The following is a 19,237-nucleotide window of genomic DNA, read 5'->3' as shown; positions in this document are numbered from 1 at the left end:
TCTTTTTCTTGTGTATCTCGCCAATGTAGGAGACATTTATTCCGGCCAATTGCATGAAAAGCTTCGAAAATTTGCTTTTGAATAGGGAGTACGCGTGAAAGTCAAAATGCCGGGGTATTGAAACTGAAATATAATAGCAAATGTCGGTTAATATAAATTTTCTCGAAAAGACATTCAGTACGTTCCAAAAGGACTTTTGAAATAATTGCATCTCCATTTGATTGCTTAGTTTTTGGCGTATACTCACATACCGCTAACTTACCCCGGGGCTGGGGTAAGTTGGCGGGTTTTCCGCGTCACATATTTTTGTTTCTAAAAATGGAGACAGTGCATCAAACACTTTTTAAAAAATCGGAGATGTTGCCAACAGTCTGCTCTTTCATGCCGCGTGTTCTATTTTGCAAGATCTACCGACATCAAAGCGATAAAAATTGAAAATTGAAAACACCGCCAACTAGCCCCGGTCTCCCCTAATCGAAATGCTTGACGTATTAAATCCAATATAGACGGGTATCTATCCGAATTTACGGGAGGTTGCAAAAACATAATTGGGTCTACAGAGTGACCGCACTAAATTGTCTCAATTGCTTAGAGTCGGATAAAAAGGCTTTGGCTCATCTCAAATGAGCACAAAAAGGATAGATGAGGGAGTGTTTATTGGTGTTTGCAGACATTTAAAATTCCGTCGAATTGACGATTCGATGTAACACATTCTTTAGTAACATCACGGCGATGTGACGTGTTCTTTTTCTCTGAATCCTTGTAACTATAATATATACAATATTTCAGAGTACTTAGCATTGTCGATTGTCTGGCGCTTAAATGGTGCTCACTTTGTCATTTAAATCCACTTGCCTAAGCCCAACAATACAAATTTTTTGTTTGTGAAATATGTGATAAAAGCTGCGATTATCATTAAATCATGGCTGAATGTGATAAATATTTAAAATTTTACTCAAAACAATAGCACTAGCGTAACTTACAGAGTTTTAGAAAAATTGAAGATTTTCGTGACGTTACAACGCAATGACATATCGCTTTTCTGAGAAAGGAGCGTTGTAACGTCACGAAAGTTAAAAGATGCTTTATAAGAAACAAAGTAAATATATTTAATGACACCTAGTTATTCGTATGCCATTTAGAAATACATCATAGAAGATTTGTTCTTGATAAAAAATCTTATAGAGCAGATATTTTGACTTTTTTATAAAAACGTTGAAAGTTCTAATTTGTGCCGCGTTGTAACGTCACGTTACAGCATCGATCATAAAACAATCCTCTTCCAGTATATTCAGTTTATGTTTATTAAATCTTTAGTGAAATTTTGTCTGCTTTCCGAATCTGTAATAAGTTTTGATGTAGGCATTCATTTGATAAAGTTATAACATATTTATGGAATGAAGAATCGTTAAATCGTTGTAACCTCACGAAAGAATGTGTCATTTATATTTTTATAATGTACTTTTTCAAAAATAAAAATGATTCAAAATTTTGGTTTCTACCTTTTGTCTTTCGATATACTGTCCTACCTTTTATCATTCGACCTCTTATCCTTCCAACTTTTTACCTGTAGTCATAGATTCAACCTGGTACGAGTGGTACGATTTTCACAAAGTCCGTTCAGCTACTTGGCTTCGCCGATGACGTTGATATTATTGCACGAAACTTTGAGAAGATGGAGGAAGCCTACATCAGACTGGAAAGGGAGAAGCCAAGCGCGTCGGACTTGCCATCAACACGTCGAAGACAAAGTACATGATAGGAAGAGGTTCACGAGAAGAGAATGAGAACCGCCCGCTTAGAGTTTGCATCGGTGGCGACGAAATCGAGGTGGTTGAAGAGTTCGTGTACTTGGGCTCACTGGTGACTGTCGACAATGATACCAGCAGAGAGATTCGTAGACGCATTGTGGCAGGAAATCGTGCTTACTTTGGCCTCCGCAAGACACTTCGGTCGAACAGAATTCGCCGTCGTACGAAGTTGACCATCTACAAGACGCTGATTAGACCGGTAGTTCTCTACGGGCACGAGACCTGGACCATGCTCGTGGAGGACCAACGCGCACTTGGTGTCTTCGAACGGAAAGTGCTGCGTACCATCTACGGTGAAGTGCAGATGGAAGACGGCACATGGAGACGGCGAATGAACCATGAGTTACATCAGCTGTTGGGGGAGCCGCCCATCTGTCATACCGCGAAAATCGGACGACTACGGTGGGCCGGGCACGTAGCCAGAATGTCGGACAATAGCCCGGTGAAAACGGTTCTCAATTGCAATCCGACCGGTACAAGAAGACGTGGCGCGCAGCGAGCACGATGGATCGACCAGGTGGAAGACGATTTGCGGACCCTTCGCAGACTGCGTGGCTGGCGACGCGCGGCCATGGACCGAGTGGAATGGAGGAATCTTTTGTATACGGCACAGGCCACTTCGGCCTTAATCTGTTAATAAATAAAAAATAGATTCAACCTGACAGATTTCCAAATCATAGGATGTTGTCAAAAAGGAAACACCACTCCGCATAATCAGTAACCGAAATTAAGAATTCTTGGAACTGGGGTGGGCGTAGCGTAGTTGGTAAATCGATTACCTTGTACGCTGCGCATCTGGGTTCGAGTCCCGACCCCACACATAGGGTTATAAATTTTTCATAAGAGCTTTTTCTAACCCGAAGAGGCGAATGACCTTGAGGTTAAAACCTCTATAATCGAAATAAAAAAAAATTTTTTGGAACTCATGAATGGTTTCGAACAACATGAGGATGCGGATGCGCTTCCGGAACTGCGGTGTTTCGGATGATATAGTATTTGATACTGAACACAATCAAGCGATAGTTTTCGAACATGGTGACGATAAGGAGACGCACGAAGAATAACATCGTTCAGTGTACGAAGATGAAATTGAAGGAGACCTTACTAGCTTTGAAGAACTGGAAGTGCCAGATGAATTAATGTTGACCTCCGAGATCGAAAAACGTGTGGCGTATTACCTAACAAATATCGGGATTTTATTGTTAGACAAGTGTAACATTGCGAAGAATATTATGACATTCGCAATGCTTTCAGTGGACCTGTTTGATAACGTGTAATGCGGAAAGAGATGAGAAGCTATTGGTGCAAAGTGTTCAAGTGAAATTCAAACCAAGTACTGCAGACTCGTGACACTACATACGATATGGGAATCCTGTTGTTTGGCAGGACAAGGATTTAAATAGCTTTCGAAAGCAATTCGATATATTGACTCAATTGTATCCCTAATGAATCAGGGGTACACGTCGTCTAACGAAGATAGTAAACGATTCGACAATCCGACACTATACAGAAGCCTCGTTGGCTGTCAATGTTCAACCTGATTTATATTTGAGTATCGGGTTGCTTAATAGAAAAGTTAGTCAGCCTGATAATATGGCTTGGTGTGGAACAAATCGCGTACAGAGTAAGAAGGAGTATCAGCGATTTGTATAGAGCAAGCTTGTGTGCTCCTGTAAGCTACGGGACTTTAGTTAACTACGTGAACCATAGAAAGTCCTAATTTGTTACATGTGAATAACATGTTATATATCGTTATTTTTTCCTATACAATTATTGAATCTTGACCATCGATTGTTAATTTATGAACGATTTGATGATACAAGAATTGCTTCATGATCCATATTGCTAACGTAATGTACATGTTTACATGGAAAAATAACAAAAACCGAGCACAATATTCCTACGAGTCATAGAAAAAAAAACCTGAACTGAAACCTAGGCGTTGACATTGAATGTTGGATGCGGTAAATTAACCCGTACATAAGCATTATAACCTGAATTGCGAATCGATATTTTGCGCCATGAAAAGTAGAAGTATGGACATTAATAGACTCCTTCAAAACAATCCAAGAACTGCAAAATCACATTTCATGCCCCCTACAGCAAAACACAACCGGGCGGATTTATGGACAACATTTACTATCTCAGTGTCTGTGCGTTCCGTTTCGATTCCATATCAGCGGAGTTCTTCGTTTCCAGTGAATTTATGCCCTTTTAATTCCACCAATTTAAATCCCGTTCTAGGTTATATAAATTATCCGAATTACAATGGCAAATGCGAGGACCAAACTTTCCTTTATCCCCCACAAACCAATCTACGATCCATCCCCTGAGGAAGGCTTTCTGGTTCTTGGAAACCGTCGGTTCCCGTCACCGTCTTGACTTACATTAGCTTTCATTACCATAAAATAGGGATATTTCTTCGTCGACTTTTTGCTCTCGACTCAGCTCGTCCCCAAACGAAGCAGTGAAAAACTACCACCCTTAATCTAATTGATGCCGGTCGTGCTTTGTTTCTCCGCCAAACCTCTCCCCCCTTCTTCCTTATAGTTTGTGAGTTTTATCTTTGCACCGTTTGCGCGAACAAAATGAAATATTAACCTCTCGCCGCCGTCTAAGCGGAACGCAAAGTTCTTATCCGTAGAAAATTTCCTTTTTGCCATCAGCCATCGAAAACAGTGAGGGGGGGGGGGGGGGGTTAGAATTTTCTTAATTTTCGACAAAATTGATTGGAAATTTTCCGGCTTCACGAACGACGAACTGACTGCATAAATAACGCCACGTTCATTTCTCATTCGCGTGAAAACGCAGTTGAGCTCTAGAGCGAAAAAAAATGCAAGGATGTTAAATGAGTGGAGGAGAAGGTGAAGGATGAAAGTGAGATGAGGGGACTTACCTTCCCGTTGAGCACCATCCGAGCGGCTTCCAGCTCTTCCGGCATCGTGACGCCATCGTCGGCGGAAAGCGTCCGAATCGCGTTGGACGGTGGCGAGGGGGCTGAGTAACCTTGTGGATTTTCCGCCCGAACCACGAAGATGTAGGACGTTGAGGGCGAGAGGTTGGTTATCTGCAATTGAGTAAGTGTGCGAGCGGGTTTTTTAGTTAATTGGAATTTGATTTTCGGGTGATTAAATGGTGGTATAAATTTTAAATGAAGATAATTGCGGTCGGTAAAGTTTTGGCTAGTAACAAGTTGATTGATGTGAATATTTTATACTTTGCGACAAAGAAAGAGGGAAGCTGGAAATTGACACCGCTTAAGAGTAAGAGTAAGAGTAAGAGTAAGAGTAAGAGTAAGAGTAAGAGTAAGAGTAAGAGTAAGAGTAAGAGTAAGAGTAAGAGTAAGAGTAAGAGTAAGAGTAAGAGTAAGAGTAAGAGTAAGAGTAAGAGTAAGAGTAAGAGTAAGAGTAAGAGTAAGAGTAAGAGTAAGAGTAAGAGTAAGAGTAAGAGTAAGAGTAAGAGTAAGAGTAAGAGTAAGAGTAAGAGTAAGAGTAAGAGTAAGAGTAAGAGTAAGAGTAAGAGTAAGAGTAAGAGTAAGAGTAAGAGTAAGAGTAAGAGTAAGAGTAAGAGTAAGAGTAAGAGTAAGAGTAAGAGTAAGAGTAAGAGTAAGAGTAAGAGTAAGAGTAAGAGTAAGAGTAAGAGTAAGAGTAAGAGTAAGAGTAAGAGTAAGAGTAAGAGTAAGAGTAAGAGTAAGAGTAAGAGTAAGAGTAAGAGTAAGAGTAAGAGTAAGAGTAAGAGTAAGAGTAAGAGTAAGAGTAAGAGTAAGAGTAAGAGTAAGAGTAAGAGTAAGAGTAAGAGTAAGAGTAAGAGTAAGAGTAAGAGTAAGAGTAAGAGTAAGAGTAAGAGTAAGAGTAAGAGTAAGAGTAAGAGTAAGAGTAAGAGTAAGAGTAAGAGTAAGAGTAAGAGTAAGAGTAAGAGTAAGAGTAAGAGTAAGAGTAAGAGTAAGAGTAAGAGTAAGAGTAAGAGTAAGAGTAAGAGTAAGAGTAAGAGTAAGAGTAAGAGTAAGAGTAAGAGTAAGAGTAAGAGTAAGAGTAAGAGTAAGAGTAAGAGTAAGAGTAAGAGTAAGAGTAAGAGTAAGAGTAAGAGTAAGAGTAAGAGTAAGAGTAAGAGTAAGAGTAAGAGTAAGAGTAAGAGTAAGAGTAAGAGTAAGAGTAAGAGTAAGAGTAAGAGTAAGAGTAAGAGTAAGAGTAAGAGTAAGAGTAAGAGTAAGAGTAAGAGTAAGAGTAAGAGTAAGAGTAAGAGTAAGAGTAAGAGTAAGAGTAAGAGTAAGAGTAAGAGTAAGAGTAAGAGTAAGAGTAAGAGTAAGAGTAAGAATAAGAGAAAGAATAATAATAGGGATAAAAGTGAAAACAAAAGTGCGGGTGAGAGTAAGAGCTCATTAATAATTAATGACAACAGTTTCACAATGCATCAAAAACTACTCACCGTCGCAGTATTCCCTGCCACACGGGTAACCGCCCGAACCCAACCGTTCTTTTCATCCGGACTATAGTATTCCACCGAATAGCCACTAACGGGATTGTTGCGTAGCTTTTCTTGTACCGCACTACCGCCGCCTGTTCCCGCACCCGTGCCCACCTTGGCCCACACCAGAGTTACGTTGCTGTTGGTGATGTTGACCGCCTTCGGAATCGACGGTGCCGCCGGTAGCAGATCCGCATTGTGGGACCGATGCAGCATCGCTGATAGGTTCTTCTCGACCTAGATTAGGCCGTGGGAGACAAAATGCACAAAATATGAAAGATAACAGCGTTTTGAGGGTGGTAAAAAACCGCAGGTTGTTGGTTCGGGTTGGAAACACAAAAAAAAACATGTTGCTAGAAAGGATGCGGAAGAAGCGAAGCAAACCACTTACCATTAGATGGGCACTCCACGAGGTTTCGCCTTTCTCGGAATAGGCAACGCATGTGTACCAATCCGTATCGTCCGGTTGGAGATCTGCAACGGGGAGAAAAGGAGAAAAAAGTAGAATATACAGCCTAGATTTTTGCTCGTGGGATTTTACGGTAAATGCTTTTGTTTCGAGCAAAACGTTCGAGTGAGGAATCTTCAAATGTGTATGTTATTGGATAGGGTTACCAGCTTATGAATTAAATCAAGCCGGAGAGCTATGTTGGCGCTGAATTTGTAGATCTATCCAAAACGTCCAACGATTAGGATTTCTATAAGCAGTTGATAGCGAACAGCAGCCATTTTTTAAAATTCTTCTTTTTCTTTTTGTCTCTTATGAACTAGTAATTTTTATATTTTGCAAGAGCAAGTTACACATGGATGTTCATCAAACACTAGCAATCGAGCAGCAAACGTGAAGATGAACATAACACTGAATATGTAACACAACAACGCATATAATACACAATTTATATGACAGATGGCATCCATCTAGAGGTGAGATAAACACAGTTTAGAGTAATGAGTAAAACCTCGAATAATCAATAGAAAAAAAAACAAAAAAAAATAATAAAGCAAGCAAAATAAGAAAAGTTATCAAATTCATAAAATAAATAAATAAGTTTAGTTCAGCGCAAAAGAAAACTAGACAATATTAAAAGCAGCTATAAAATCTATAACTTAAAAATAAATTAAATTGCTTCAAGCTGTTAAATTGGATGAAATGAAGAAAAAGAATGGCGCAACAAAATTGATGTAATTAATAAAATGAAGAAACTGAATAAAATATATGAAATGGAAAAAATAATAAAGTAATAAAATGAATAAACTAAACGAAAGGAATAATAAGAATAAATGAATAATATTAATAAAACAAAACAAAAAGAAATTAATTAATTTAATAAAACAATTGAAATAAATAATATAGATAATATCAATCCTTTCAAGCCCAACTTTTAGTGAAGCAAGAGTTCCAAAACTGTGGAAACACCATGCCGCACGGTATCAAAAACGCGTATACGCAAATTACACATAGTGATTTTCGTTATATCCGTTTTTCAATTGTGAATGAATAGTCGATTGAAGTGGTCCAGTGAGAAACGTTGAAAGTTTCATGAAAATCGGTGAAGAAACGGCCAAATTAGGTGATTTTAGTTTACTCACACGGTAATGTAAACATAACAAACATTTTATTCACTAGCTGTGAATGCCGGCTGCGAGTGTAACGGTGTGCTGAACCGAAGATTTGCATTTAACCACAAATGTTGCAAAAAGTTTTCGGAAAATTAGGGATACATTTTTGACTTGTTATTTGGTGGCATTGAAGGTTGTGATACAGTGCGCATCAAAAGTTGAACGTTACAGTGCGTGCCAAATGTGTGGGAACGGTGAAAAAGATAAAAAAATAAAATGTGCATTTGTTCTCTTTCCTTGCGCGTTGGGAGTCGTTAAAGGTAACGCCGAGGCTTCAGAACAAGCGGTTTTAATACTGCTCTCTTACAGTGCATCCCAAAATTATGGGAACACCTTGGAATAATCGCCATTGAAGGGAGAAATAAGGTAAGATCTTTCTTTTGACGTAGGACTACGTTTTTGTTATCGATATAGGGGTGCACTTTGCAAATTCTACAAAAATGGTATGTAACGAAAAGAGGTCCAATTTTAAACGCATATAATTCAGCCATCTCACGATACATTTTCAATTTTTTTTGCGCAAATCGCCTCCAAATACTTCTAAGAATAGATACCAATATAAAAACCTAAAGATTTTTTCATATCATGGCATTAAAAATTTAAATAATGTACGACCTAACCAAAATATCGCGCATTTACACACAGAAGATAGCGCTTCCCAAGTCCGGCACGACAGATTTGTGATACCTAGTGCGCTACGCTTCTATGAATGACGTCATCATCGACTATTTAAAGAACGGATTTGGCCGGACAAGCTCAGTTGTCTGTTGAGCGGTGGGCGGAGCAGATCACTGCGCTGTGTTTCACAACCAGTGTAGCTGAGTTAGAAGTCCGTTGCACTGGCTGCGGAGGTACGCTACCCAGGGTCGTCCAACACGCGACTGAGCTTGTCCATTCAAACACTATGCTTTCTTTTGTGTTGTGCTCGTGTTCAGCACACCTTTGTGTACAATCTCGAACACAATTATTCGTACACAATATCGTTTGTACATTCGAGCTCCATTTGCAAACACGGTTAACGTAGTATCGTGGTACTAGTTGTTTCTTTCGCTCTACCCATCATCATCAGCGTTGACTCATTTTACTTTGTACGCTTGGGGTTGGGTTCAATGTTTGAGGCGAATGTGTAGGTAGGTATATCTAATTTCTAGCGGTTGTATACGTAACCTGCATGATAGTAACCTGTGTTTTCGTTGCGCAAAGACGAAAATATTATTAGCAACAAATTTTTGCGGATCGATGGAAAGCACAACGAAAGTTTATTATTTACGTTCGATCAATTCAGTGATTCATTTCCACTTCACGTGATTCATTTCCACTCAGCCTATCCTATTTTGATTCTGCTAATAGGTACATACTACAAAACCTATTTATGAATGAATACACTGCCACTCGAAAAACCGTTGCAAAAATGCCTCAAGTCCATATATAAAATTGTTTTCGATTCTTGTATAGGATAGATTCGATATATGATTAAGACCACTGCATTCGCTACATTTGTATGCGTACTTTAGGAAAGTTATAATATTGGCCAAATATAACTAGAATGCTTGGTCTATACATGAAATGTGATTATATCTAGTCTAGTCTAGTCTACACATACACAGCCAATACCTGTAGGGATCCTGGAAAATTGCAGACGTTCGTCCACAAGTTTTCTTGTCATTATTAATATTTGTGGCACATATTGAATATGACACAAGCATTAAAGCGGCCAGGCCAACTGTGCAGCGCACAAAATGAAGATGATTCAAAATTATATGGCAATCAAATTATTCATTCAATGAATAATTTAATCAACGGATTATTTTAAACCTTGAATAAGGAAGAACCGTGGACAACCGTACACAACCGTTTCATTTGATGGGGGTTTGATAAATCGTTGGGAGTGACTTTGCTAAGAGGGTTAATGTCACTCCTTAGGTTCCTGGGATGGGACAGAAGTATTTAGCGCTGCCCTGGCCTATACATGAAATGTGATTATATTGTCTAAAATTTGATTTTTCTTCACCGGTCTTGATTTTTTACCTCACACAACCGAAAAGCTTTTACAATTTTTAAAAGCTGGTCTTGTGCTATAAAGATTTAGTTCCAGATATTAGTTCGGTCACGATTTTTTGTCATCTTTCTTCAGAACTTCTCAAATGAATTTAATCGGATTTGATCACCTACTACAAATGAAATGAGCTGTTAATCAAGAAGGTTTGGTTCAATGTATAACATTCGATGTAGATTGGTTGTGCTTAAAATATATGTAAGAAATATATTTGATTTAATATTACTTTAAATGTACTAAGAAAATAAAATTAAGTAGTATAGTCCTACGTCTACAGTTCGTGCAACCTTATAGGGCTGCCCCTTGTAGTTCTTTAAAAGAAAGCTATGAACTGTAATTTTCCGACTTCAAAAGTTATAGTATTTAATATATTTTCCCGTACAGCCAATGTCAAAAACTTCAAGCGAAGTGGGCAGGGGTCAAAGTCCTTATATAGGAAGGTCCTAGCAGGCGTCTACGTCATCAATACCAGATATTACAAGCTGTCTCTGTTCACTACTGCTAACAGTTCTGACCCATGCTAGGACCTTGTTTTGAAAGTATGAATACTGCAAATTATTTAAAAATTAATAACACAACAATAATAAATGTAATCTATTGACGTCATTTTAGTAAGAAAATGTGGAAGTGGCAAATGATGTGAAAAATCATGAAACCGCGATAGGGAATGCTGAAACAACGTGTTTTCAGAAGCTGCGTCCGGCTTTGTACTAGTGAATGACTTTTTCGGTGTCCTCGTAGTCGCAGAGTGTGGAATTGAAGTTGTGCATTCTGGCTCACGTGGTTGCTTAGCTGTGCGACGATCACGTTTGCGCTTCGGATTCCTTTTCCCTCTCTTTTTCGACCATGTATTTTCAATTATCTACTTCAAAAAACCTTAAATTATTATAGAATAAGGTGGGGCAAATCCGACCTAGTAAATGGTTTTTTATTGTAAAATGTTCATTTCACATCGGATTAAGTCGTTTAATATACCAAATTAAAGGTTGGGCTTCTGCGCAACTTTCTATGTAAATTATTTTTTTCATACTTAGGAAAAATTTTGAGATACAAGCGTTTTGCGAAACAGTTCATTTTTGCTGTTTTCCAAAATGGTGGGGTAAACCCGACCGCCTATAATTTTGATTGATTTAGTGCAGATATTACTCAATAAATATTCCCATTTTCATCACGTTTTTGTATATTGCATTTGTAATTACGAACCATTGTGCTAAAAAAATAATTAAAATACCTTACCATTGCGATAAAAAATAATAATAATGCATTTTAATTTTATAAATCAACAATTTCATAGCAAAAAAGTGGTCGGATTTACCCCACTATTTAGATATATCTATATCTACCCCATGGCGTCATTTTTCATTACGACGCAAATAAAAAAATATGAAAATAATTGAACCAAATTCTTCTAAGAACTTAATAGGAGTTTAATCAAAGAATTTAAATCCGCCAACCTTTTTTATGCGATCACTTTAATAATCAGAAATATCCTGTAGTCAATCATGCACATAAATTAAATGAAAAGTTGTAAAAACACACTTGTTGTTGTTCGAGCATCTCAATCTAGATTAATAAAATGCTGTCATATTTTCTATTTTTTATGCGCTACACGACAACATTAATATTAGTTTGCATAGTGCTTCAGATTTTCGATAACAGAGGATGTCAGGTTTACCCACACAGTTGTATTTACCCCACCTTACCCTATCGTTAACTCACGTGAAATATCTGACGTGCTTTCATTGATGACGAGCACTTTCCTTTCACACGAGCATGCAACGTTTCGAAAAGAACTTTGAATTATTTAGAGGCTGTTCGAATACTGGCGCCATCTTCAAGAGATGCAATTGCGTTCTTTATATCCTCTTCATTTAGTTTTGGTGTTTTTCGCGCGAAATTATTCCCCATTTTCCTGTCAATAGAATTCAAATTTACATTATAGTAATAACCTATAGTGCCCCCAAACGGTTGACCTATTGTGTCCCCAAGCGTATGTTTCATGTAAATGTCCATATTCTTTTGAAAAACGAAAATATCGAAAAACCAACACAAAACTCGAGTTCCGTATTAATTTTTACTCACCTGACGTTTTTTTACTTTCGTTTAATGTACTGTACTAAGGACGAAAGACAATAAAGGGCGAACACGAAATTGCGACACATTCAACAGGGCATAACTTTGTTACCATTGGGTAAAAATCAACCAAATTTTGCACACTTTCTCATTGATGTGTATTGTTTGCATGCTGTCAAACTCGAAGTCGTGTTTTTCGATTCAACGAAAATGAAGTGTTTATGGACGGCCCTGTTCCTCACACTTTTCTTTATCGGAGTGATACTACTTTAATTTTAAGTCACTATAATATTGTTTGTCGATGAAGAGATTTTATATGTTATGTATGTATGCATGTGATGACATTGTTCGTGTAGATGTAGGTAGATTAAATAAATCAGTTGTTCGTTGTACCCCGTGAAATAAAGGTGTAATTAATAAATCCACAAGAGAGGTATTTATCACCCCAACATCCGAAGCCTACACCATCTCCGTCCGAGAAGGCCAATCTCGGATCATATGGTCCTTCGAACCGGATGGTTGAAGGAACCGAGGTACCAGAACCAGTGCATTTGGCTAACGCTTGGATGTTGGTCGGCCATCTCGTTTCGAGTTTTCCGAATTGTGGTATACGAGACGCCGCCATTGCTTTCGGCTTTAAGCGTCGGGGACGCTACGGTTACGGCGGGAACAACAGCTAACCAAATTTTAGCTTATTTGAGCATCGCACAAGAGGAGGCTTATCGTGCTGCAAATATTGATTGCCTCGAAACATCACCATAAGTTTTGGTCGGCTTGGGACAACGCATGGTTTCATCTTTGATGAGGTAAAATTTACACTGCATATGCCCAGCCGAGGCTTGGGTGAACAATTCGATACTATAGTTTCTTTCTGGTTCACTACGGCTTATACACTTGGAATTCTCTGTACATCATCTACGGAAAGCCAATTCTGCTCAGGGAAGTAATCGTTCACTATCAAAATTACCTGCTGGATTACACTGTTACAATTGCGAAGTATATGCGCCATCATTGCTGCAGTGTCGGCAAGGGACTAAGTGGGATCACTCTTTTTTGAAAGTAAGTGCTACATTGTATATGTCCTTGTCGAAGCTAGGATAAAAGATCGATACTACAACGATTCGTTTCCTTTCTGGTTATTCGAGCTTGTCGGAAGATGTCAAAATCAACAGCGTCTAAAAAAGGATCAGCATTGCGAACCGTCACTACGCGTCTGAAGGGTCTACAGACATCATTCGACAACATACACAGCTTTGTGGAACGATTCAACGAACATGTCACAGCGAGTGATGTACAAGTGCGTTTGGAACGCCTCGACATCCTGTGGGAGCAAATCAACGACACCATCAATGAGGTCTTATCGTACAGTGACTTTCATACGGACCCATCGTCAATAATGGAGGAGCGGAGCCTGTACGAAAACCAGTTTTACGATGACAAATCATTCCTCATGGATAAGCATAAAATGTTGCAGGACACACCAATTCTGGATCAAACCACTCGCACAAACACCTCCTTTTCTCATGGTTCTACTCCGCATGTCCGTCTTCCGCAAATAACGCTGCCAAAATTTAGCGGGAACATCGATGAATGGATTAGTTTTAGAGACCTGTACACTTCCTTGATTCATTGGCAGGCGGATTTGCCTGATGTAGAAAAGCTGCATTATTTACGTAGTCAGTTGCAGGGTGAGGCATTGTCTGTAATCGAAGCACTACCGATCACCTCTGCAAACTATATAACAGCATGGGAACTCCTAGTTAAAAGGTACTCCAACCTCAAGGTCATCAATCGGAAACAGATTCAGGGCATTTTCGATTTGCAATTGTTAAAGAAGGAGTCAGCTGGAGAGTTGCACACGTTGCTGGAAAACTTCGAAAGAATTCTTAAAACATTAGATCAGTTGGTACAGCCCGCCGACTATAAGGATCTTTTGCTCTTGCATATTCTAAGTTCAAAACTAGATAGCAGCACTCGTAGGAGTTGGGAAGAGCATACTTCATCGAAGGACTCGGAGTCGCTCAAGGATCTCACCGACTTTCTGGCTCGTCGGGTACGTGTGCTAGAAGCGTTGCCATCCAAAGGGTTGGACCAGCGGCACAACCAATGTATAAGCAGCGCCCGTCTCAACAGCCACGTGCCAGTTATAGCGCTGTTCAGCAGACCAGTTTTAGATGTTCGGTTTGTTCAGAAAATCACCCGCTATATAAATGTACGGTCTTCGGGCAAATGGCAGTTTCAGAAAGAGAAGGTGTGCTGCGAACTCACGCTCTGTGTCGAAACTGTTTCCACAAAGGCCACCAAGCTAAGGACTGTAATTCAAAAGTGTCATGCAGGAAATGCAAGGCCCGGCATCACACTATGGTATGCTTCAAGGCGCATAGCGATAGTAGAACGAAGAATAATGCAGAGTCTGAGGACGTGGCCTCCGGAAAATCGGACTCAGGGGACGCTTCAGAAACAAGGCTAGCTCATGTGGCGGTCGATAGCAGTGTGCTTTCTGCTACCTGCAGCTCACGAATTCCTACACCAAGGGTTTTGTTAGCCACTGCGATGATAACGATAAAGGACGATGCGGGAGTCAGCATCACTGCAAGGGCATTACTTGACTCAGGGTCTCAATGCAATTTCGTTTCTCGTCGCCTTTGTCAACGATTTAAACTTCAGCAAAACAGGGTGCAGGTCCCTGTGGTAGGAATTGGTCAATCGGAAATATTGGCCAAATACGAAGTTCAGTTGACTATTTCATCCAGAACTCAGGACTTCACCAAATCACTGGCATTACTGGTACTTCCAAAAATCACGGTGAAACTTCCCATTTCGGACATTGATATAAATGGATGGAATATTCCTACGCATCTGAAGCTTTCCGATTCGGAGTTTAATCGATCCAAGCCAGTCGATTTAATTTTAGGCGGTGGTTCGTTTTTCGATTTCTTTAGTGTTGGACAGTCTATTGAATTGGGCGAACGGTTACCGAAACTGATTGATTCTGTCTTCGGTTGGGTTGTAGCTGGAGAGTACAACACACTATCCTACAATTCGCCCAGAGTCTGCAATACGGCAACAACCGCAACTTTGGAGGAGCTTCTACCCCGATTTTGGTCCTGCGAGGAGATCGGGTTGGCTGAAAGGATGTCACCACAAGAAGCACGATGCGAAGAACAATTTTCAAGTACAGTCAAAAGAGCTTTGGATATAGTCACGTTACCGAAGGATGAGAAGGTCATTGCGAAACTAGGTGAATCCAAGGAAACCGCATTCAAAAGACTGCAAGGATTGGAACGGCGTTTAGGAAAGGATCCAATTCTTCGGAAAAGATACGACGAGTTCCTGATGGAGTACCTGAAATTGGGACATATGAAAAAGGTGAATGTCAACGAAGATTGTCAGATCAATCGAGTCTTCTTGCCACATCACCCCGTCGTGAAAGAAAGCAGTACAACTACCAAAGTCAGGGTGGTCTTTGACGCATCCTGTAAGACCGCTACAGGGATTTCGTTGAATGATGGCTTGGTAGCTGGACCGGTCATTCAGGATGATCTTCGCTCAATAATATTTAGATGTCGAACACGTCAGATCATGGTTATTGCCGATGTCGAAAAGATGTTTCGTCAAGTTATCGTAGCATCGGATGATAGATGGTTGCAGAACATACTTTGGCGATTCGATTCGAAGGAACCCCCATCCACGTACGAGCTGACAACGGTTACATATGGTACTAAACCGGCGCCATACCTAGCTACTAGAGCCCTGCAACAACTAACGATAGATGAAGCACACAAATACCCTCTTGCATCTAAATCTGCCCGAGAGGACGTGTATATGGATGATCTTATTTCGGGAGCTGACGACATGGATTCGGCTTCCGAATTATGCAGACAACTAGTTTCTATGATGGATAAAGGAGGATTCCACCTTAGGAAATGGGCCTCTAATTGTCCTGCCGTTCTTCAGGACATACCCAAGGAAGATATGGCGATACAGAACACCGCAGTAGAGTTGGACCCTGATCCGGAAGTGAGAACACTTGGGCTCATCTGGCTCCCTAGTAGCGATTCATTGAAGCTTCATTTTAATGTTCCCTTGGTGGAGGTTACAGAAAGGCTTACGAAGCGGAAGGTGCTCTCCATAATAGAGGCTCTTTTTGACCCATTGGGATTGGTTGGGGCCACAGTAACCATGGCCAAGCTATTTATGCAACTCCTTTGGACCCTCCCTGGCGAAAACAGCGATTGGTTAGAATGGGACGACTTCCTCCCAGCTGCGGTAGAATTAAATTGGAGGAGATTCCACGCTCAATTGCCAGCTCTGGCAGGTATACGCATTGCTCGTTGCGTAATGCTACCCAAAATGATTGAGCAGGAAATTCACGTTTTCTGCGATGCCAGCGAGAAGGCGTATGGAGAATGTTTTATTTGAAAAGCGTAGACGAATCTGGACAGGTAATGGTTTCATTGATGGCTTCAAAGTCAAGGGTTGCTCCCCTGAAGAGTCAATCCCTTCCAAGGTTGGAGTTATGTGGGGCCCTAATTGCAGCAGAATTATTCGATAAGGTTAGGGCAGCAACGAGGTTTGAAGGACGAGTATATTTTTGGACTGACTCCACGACGGTTTTACAATGGTTGAAATCTGTTCCCACCACATGGACAACCTTTGTAGCTAACCGGGTTTCAAAAATTCAGAGTCTCACAGAAACTGCTCGGTGGTACCATGTACCAGGTATTCAAAACCCGGCGGATTTAATATCGCGGGGTATGTTTCCAGAAGAATTAGTTCTCAGCATGCTCTGGTGGCATGGGCCGAGCTGGGTGAACGAACCCTCCAAATGGCCAGATCAGCCGAAACTACCCAAGACACAGAGTATAGAAGCTGAAAGGCAGCGTACAGTTGTGGCACTAGGGGTGGTAGAAGATGGTGATTTTTACATAAGATACTTCCAATCGTTCTCCAACTATACTGATCTCATAAGAAAGACAGCATACTGGTGTCGGTACTTCAAGAACCTGAAGAATAAGGTGGACGGAACGAACTTGCAAGTTGGTTTCCTGACCAGTGAAGAGCTGAAACAGGCGGAATGGACACTAATTCGACGAATTCAACAAGCAGCATTCGAAGGCGAATGGAAAATGTTGCAAAAGGGTGAAGGCGTATCGCGTTCGTCGAGGATAAAATGGTTCAACCCATTCATCTCGAAGGAGGACCAAGTTATTCGAGTGGGTGGAAGGCTTACTCATTCGAGGCAAACAGAAGAAGCGAAACATCCGGCCGTGTTACCTGCACGACACCATTTCACACGGTTGTTGCTGTTGCATTATCATCAGCGATTACTGCATGCGGGGCCTCAATTACTTCTTGCGACAGTACGCCTTCGCTTCTGGCCTTTGGGTGGGCGTAATTTGGCGAAAACTGTTGTGCATAGCTGTATCACTTGTTTTCGTTTTCGCCCAACGACAGTCCAGCAGTTTATGGGTGATCTGCCGCCTGCTCGCGTCACAACATCTCGACCTTTTACTAAGACAGGTGTTGATTATTTTGGCCCAGTTTACTATCGACCAGGACCGCGAAGGACCGCGATTAAGGCTTACGTTTCACTCTTCGTATGCATGGCAACAAGAGCGGTTCATTTAGAACTGGTATCGGACATGTCTTCTGAACGGTTCATTCAAGCCTTTCGTCGGTTTATTTCGCGACGAGGAAAACCATCTGATATGTACTCTGACAATGGGCGAAATTTTGTTGGGGCACGGAATCAATTGTCGGAACTTATACGGAATTTACGAACGAAGGAGTACCATGAGCCAATTGCCAAGGAATGCGCTGTCGAAGGAATACACTGGCACTTCAACCCGCCCAGCGCACCTCACTTTGGAAGGTTATGGGAGGCAGCCGTTCGCTCCGCCAAAACTCATCTTCTAAAGGTTCTTGGCCAGACTCCGGTTTCATTTGAGGACTTGCAAACGTTACTCATGCAAGTTGAAGGTTGTCTCAACTCGCGGCCAATGACAGCACTCTCTGATGACCCTACTGATTTGGAGCCGTTAACTCCGGGTCATTTCCTTATTGGAGCATCTCTACAGGCTGCTCCTGATCGAGATTATAGTGCTGTTCCCCTAGGACGTCTTCGACAGTGGCAAGCAGTTCAGCAAAGGTTGCAACACTTTTGGACCCGATGGAAATCTGAGTACCTATCTCAGTTGCAAGGACGTATGCAGCGTTGGAAACCTCCAGTGCCCATAGATGTAGGACGTTTAGTAGTTTTGCGAGATGATAACTCTCCACCTTATCGGTGGTCACTCGGTCGTATCCAGGAAGTGCATCCCGGACCAGATGGGATTACTCGTGTTGTGACACTTAAGACAGCCGATGGATTATACGTACGTCCAGTGGAGAAATTATGCCTATTGCCAGCAATCTCTGAGGATAATCCTAATTGATTGAAGGGCACAATGCAACTGAAGTGGAAGTTACTTCAGGGGTGCTGGGATGTTTATGGACGGCCCTGTTCCTCACACGTTTCTTTATCGGAGTGATACTACCTTAATTTTAAGTCACTATAATATTGTTTGTCGATGAAGAAATTTTATATGTTATGTATGTATGCATGTGATGACATTGGTCGTGTAGATGTAGGTAGATTAAATAAATCAGTTGTTCGTTGTACCCCGTGAAATAAAGGTGTAATTAATAAATCCACAAGAGAGGTATTTATCACCCCAACATCCGAAGCCTACACCATCTCCGTCCGAGAAGGCCAATCTCGGATCATGGAGGTTAACCAACGCGAGTAGAAAGAACAAATTCTTTCCAAACACCTGGAATTTCCTGACCTGTCGCACCGGAAGTTGTGAAAAATGTTGAACATTCACCATTCAACCGTCTCCAGAGTGTTGAAGCGGTTCCAGGAGCGGTTGACGTTGGACCACGGCAAATGAGCTGGAAGAAAACCGGGACCGGAGAACAAAAAGACGGAGGGAAAGGTGAAGCGGATGATTAAAGCAAATCCCAATGTCTCAAGCCGTGATTTGGCTAAAAAGATCGGCATGTCACAGAGCTACGTCTAGAACGCAAAGAACAGAGCTGGACTACATACATACAAGGTACAGAACTTCCCAAATCGCGATGAGCGGCAACAATCGACGGCTAAAACTCGGGCACGGAAGCTCTACGAGAAGATGCTAACAAAATATGGATGCTGTGTGATGGATGACAA

General features: G+C 40.9%; 1 protein-coding gene across 2 annotated transcripts in view; it reads right to left on the bottom strand.

Annotated features, from left to right (window-relative positions):
* The window catches only part of LOC131690732 (roundabout homolog 2-like), an 834,482-nt gene that overhangs the window by 32,985 nt on the left and 782,260 nt on the right, over positions 1-19,237 (bottom strand). For both annotated transcript variants that reach the window (XM_058976690.1, XM_058976691.1), the window contains exons 8-10: positions 6,667-6,749; positions 6,237-6,512; positions 4,708-4,878 (exon numbers count right to left, since the gene is read on the bottom strand). In XM_058976690.1, the coding sequence (XP_058832673.1) occupies positions 4,708-4,878; positions 6,237-6,512; positions 6,667-6,749 (530 nt within the window). The remainder of the gene's footprint in view (positions 1-4,707; positions 4,879-6,236; positions 6,513-6,666; positions 6,750-19,237) is intronic.

This window comes from Topomyia yanbarensis, chromosome 3 (genome assembly GCF_030247195.1).
Source record: "Topomyia yanbarensis strain Yona2022 chromosome 3, ASM3024719v1, whole genome shotgun sequence".
NCBI lineage: Eukaryota > Metazoa > Arthropoda > Insecta > Diptera > Culicidae > Topomyia > Topomyia yanbarensis.
This window is presented reverse-complemented; position numbering and strand designations above follow the sequence as displayed.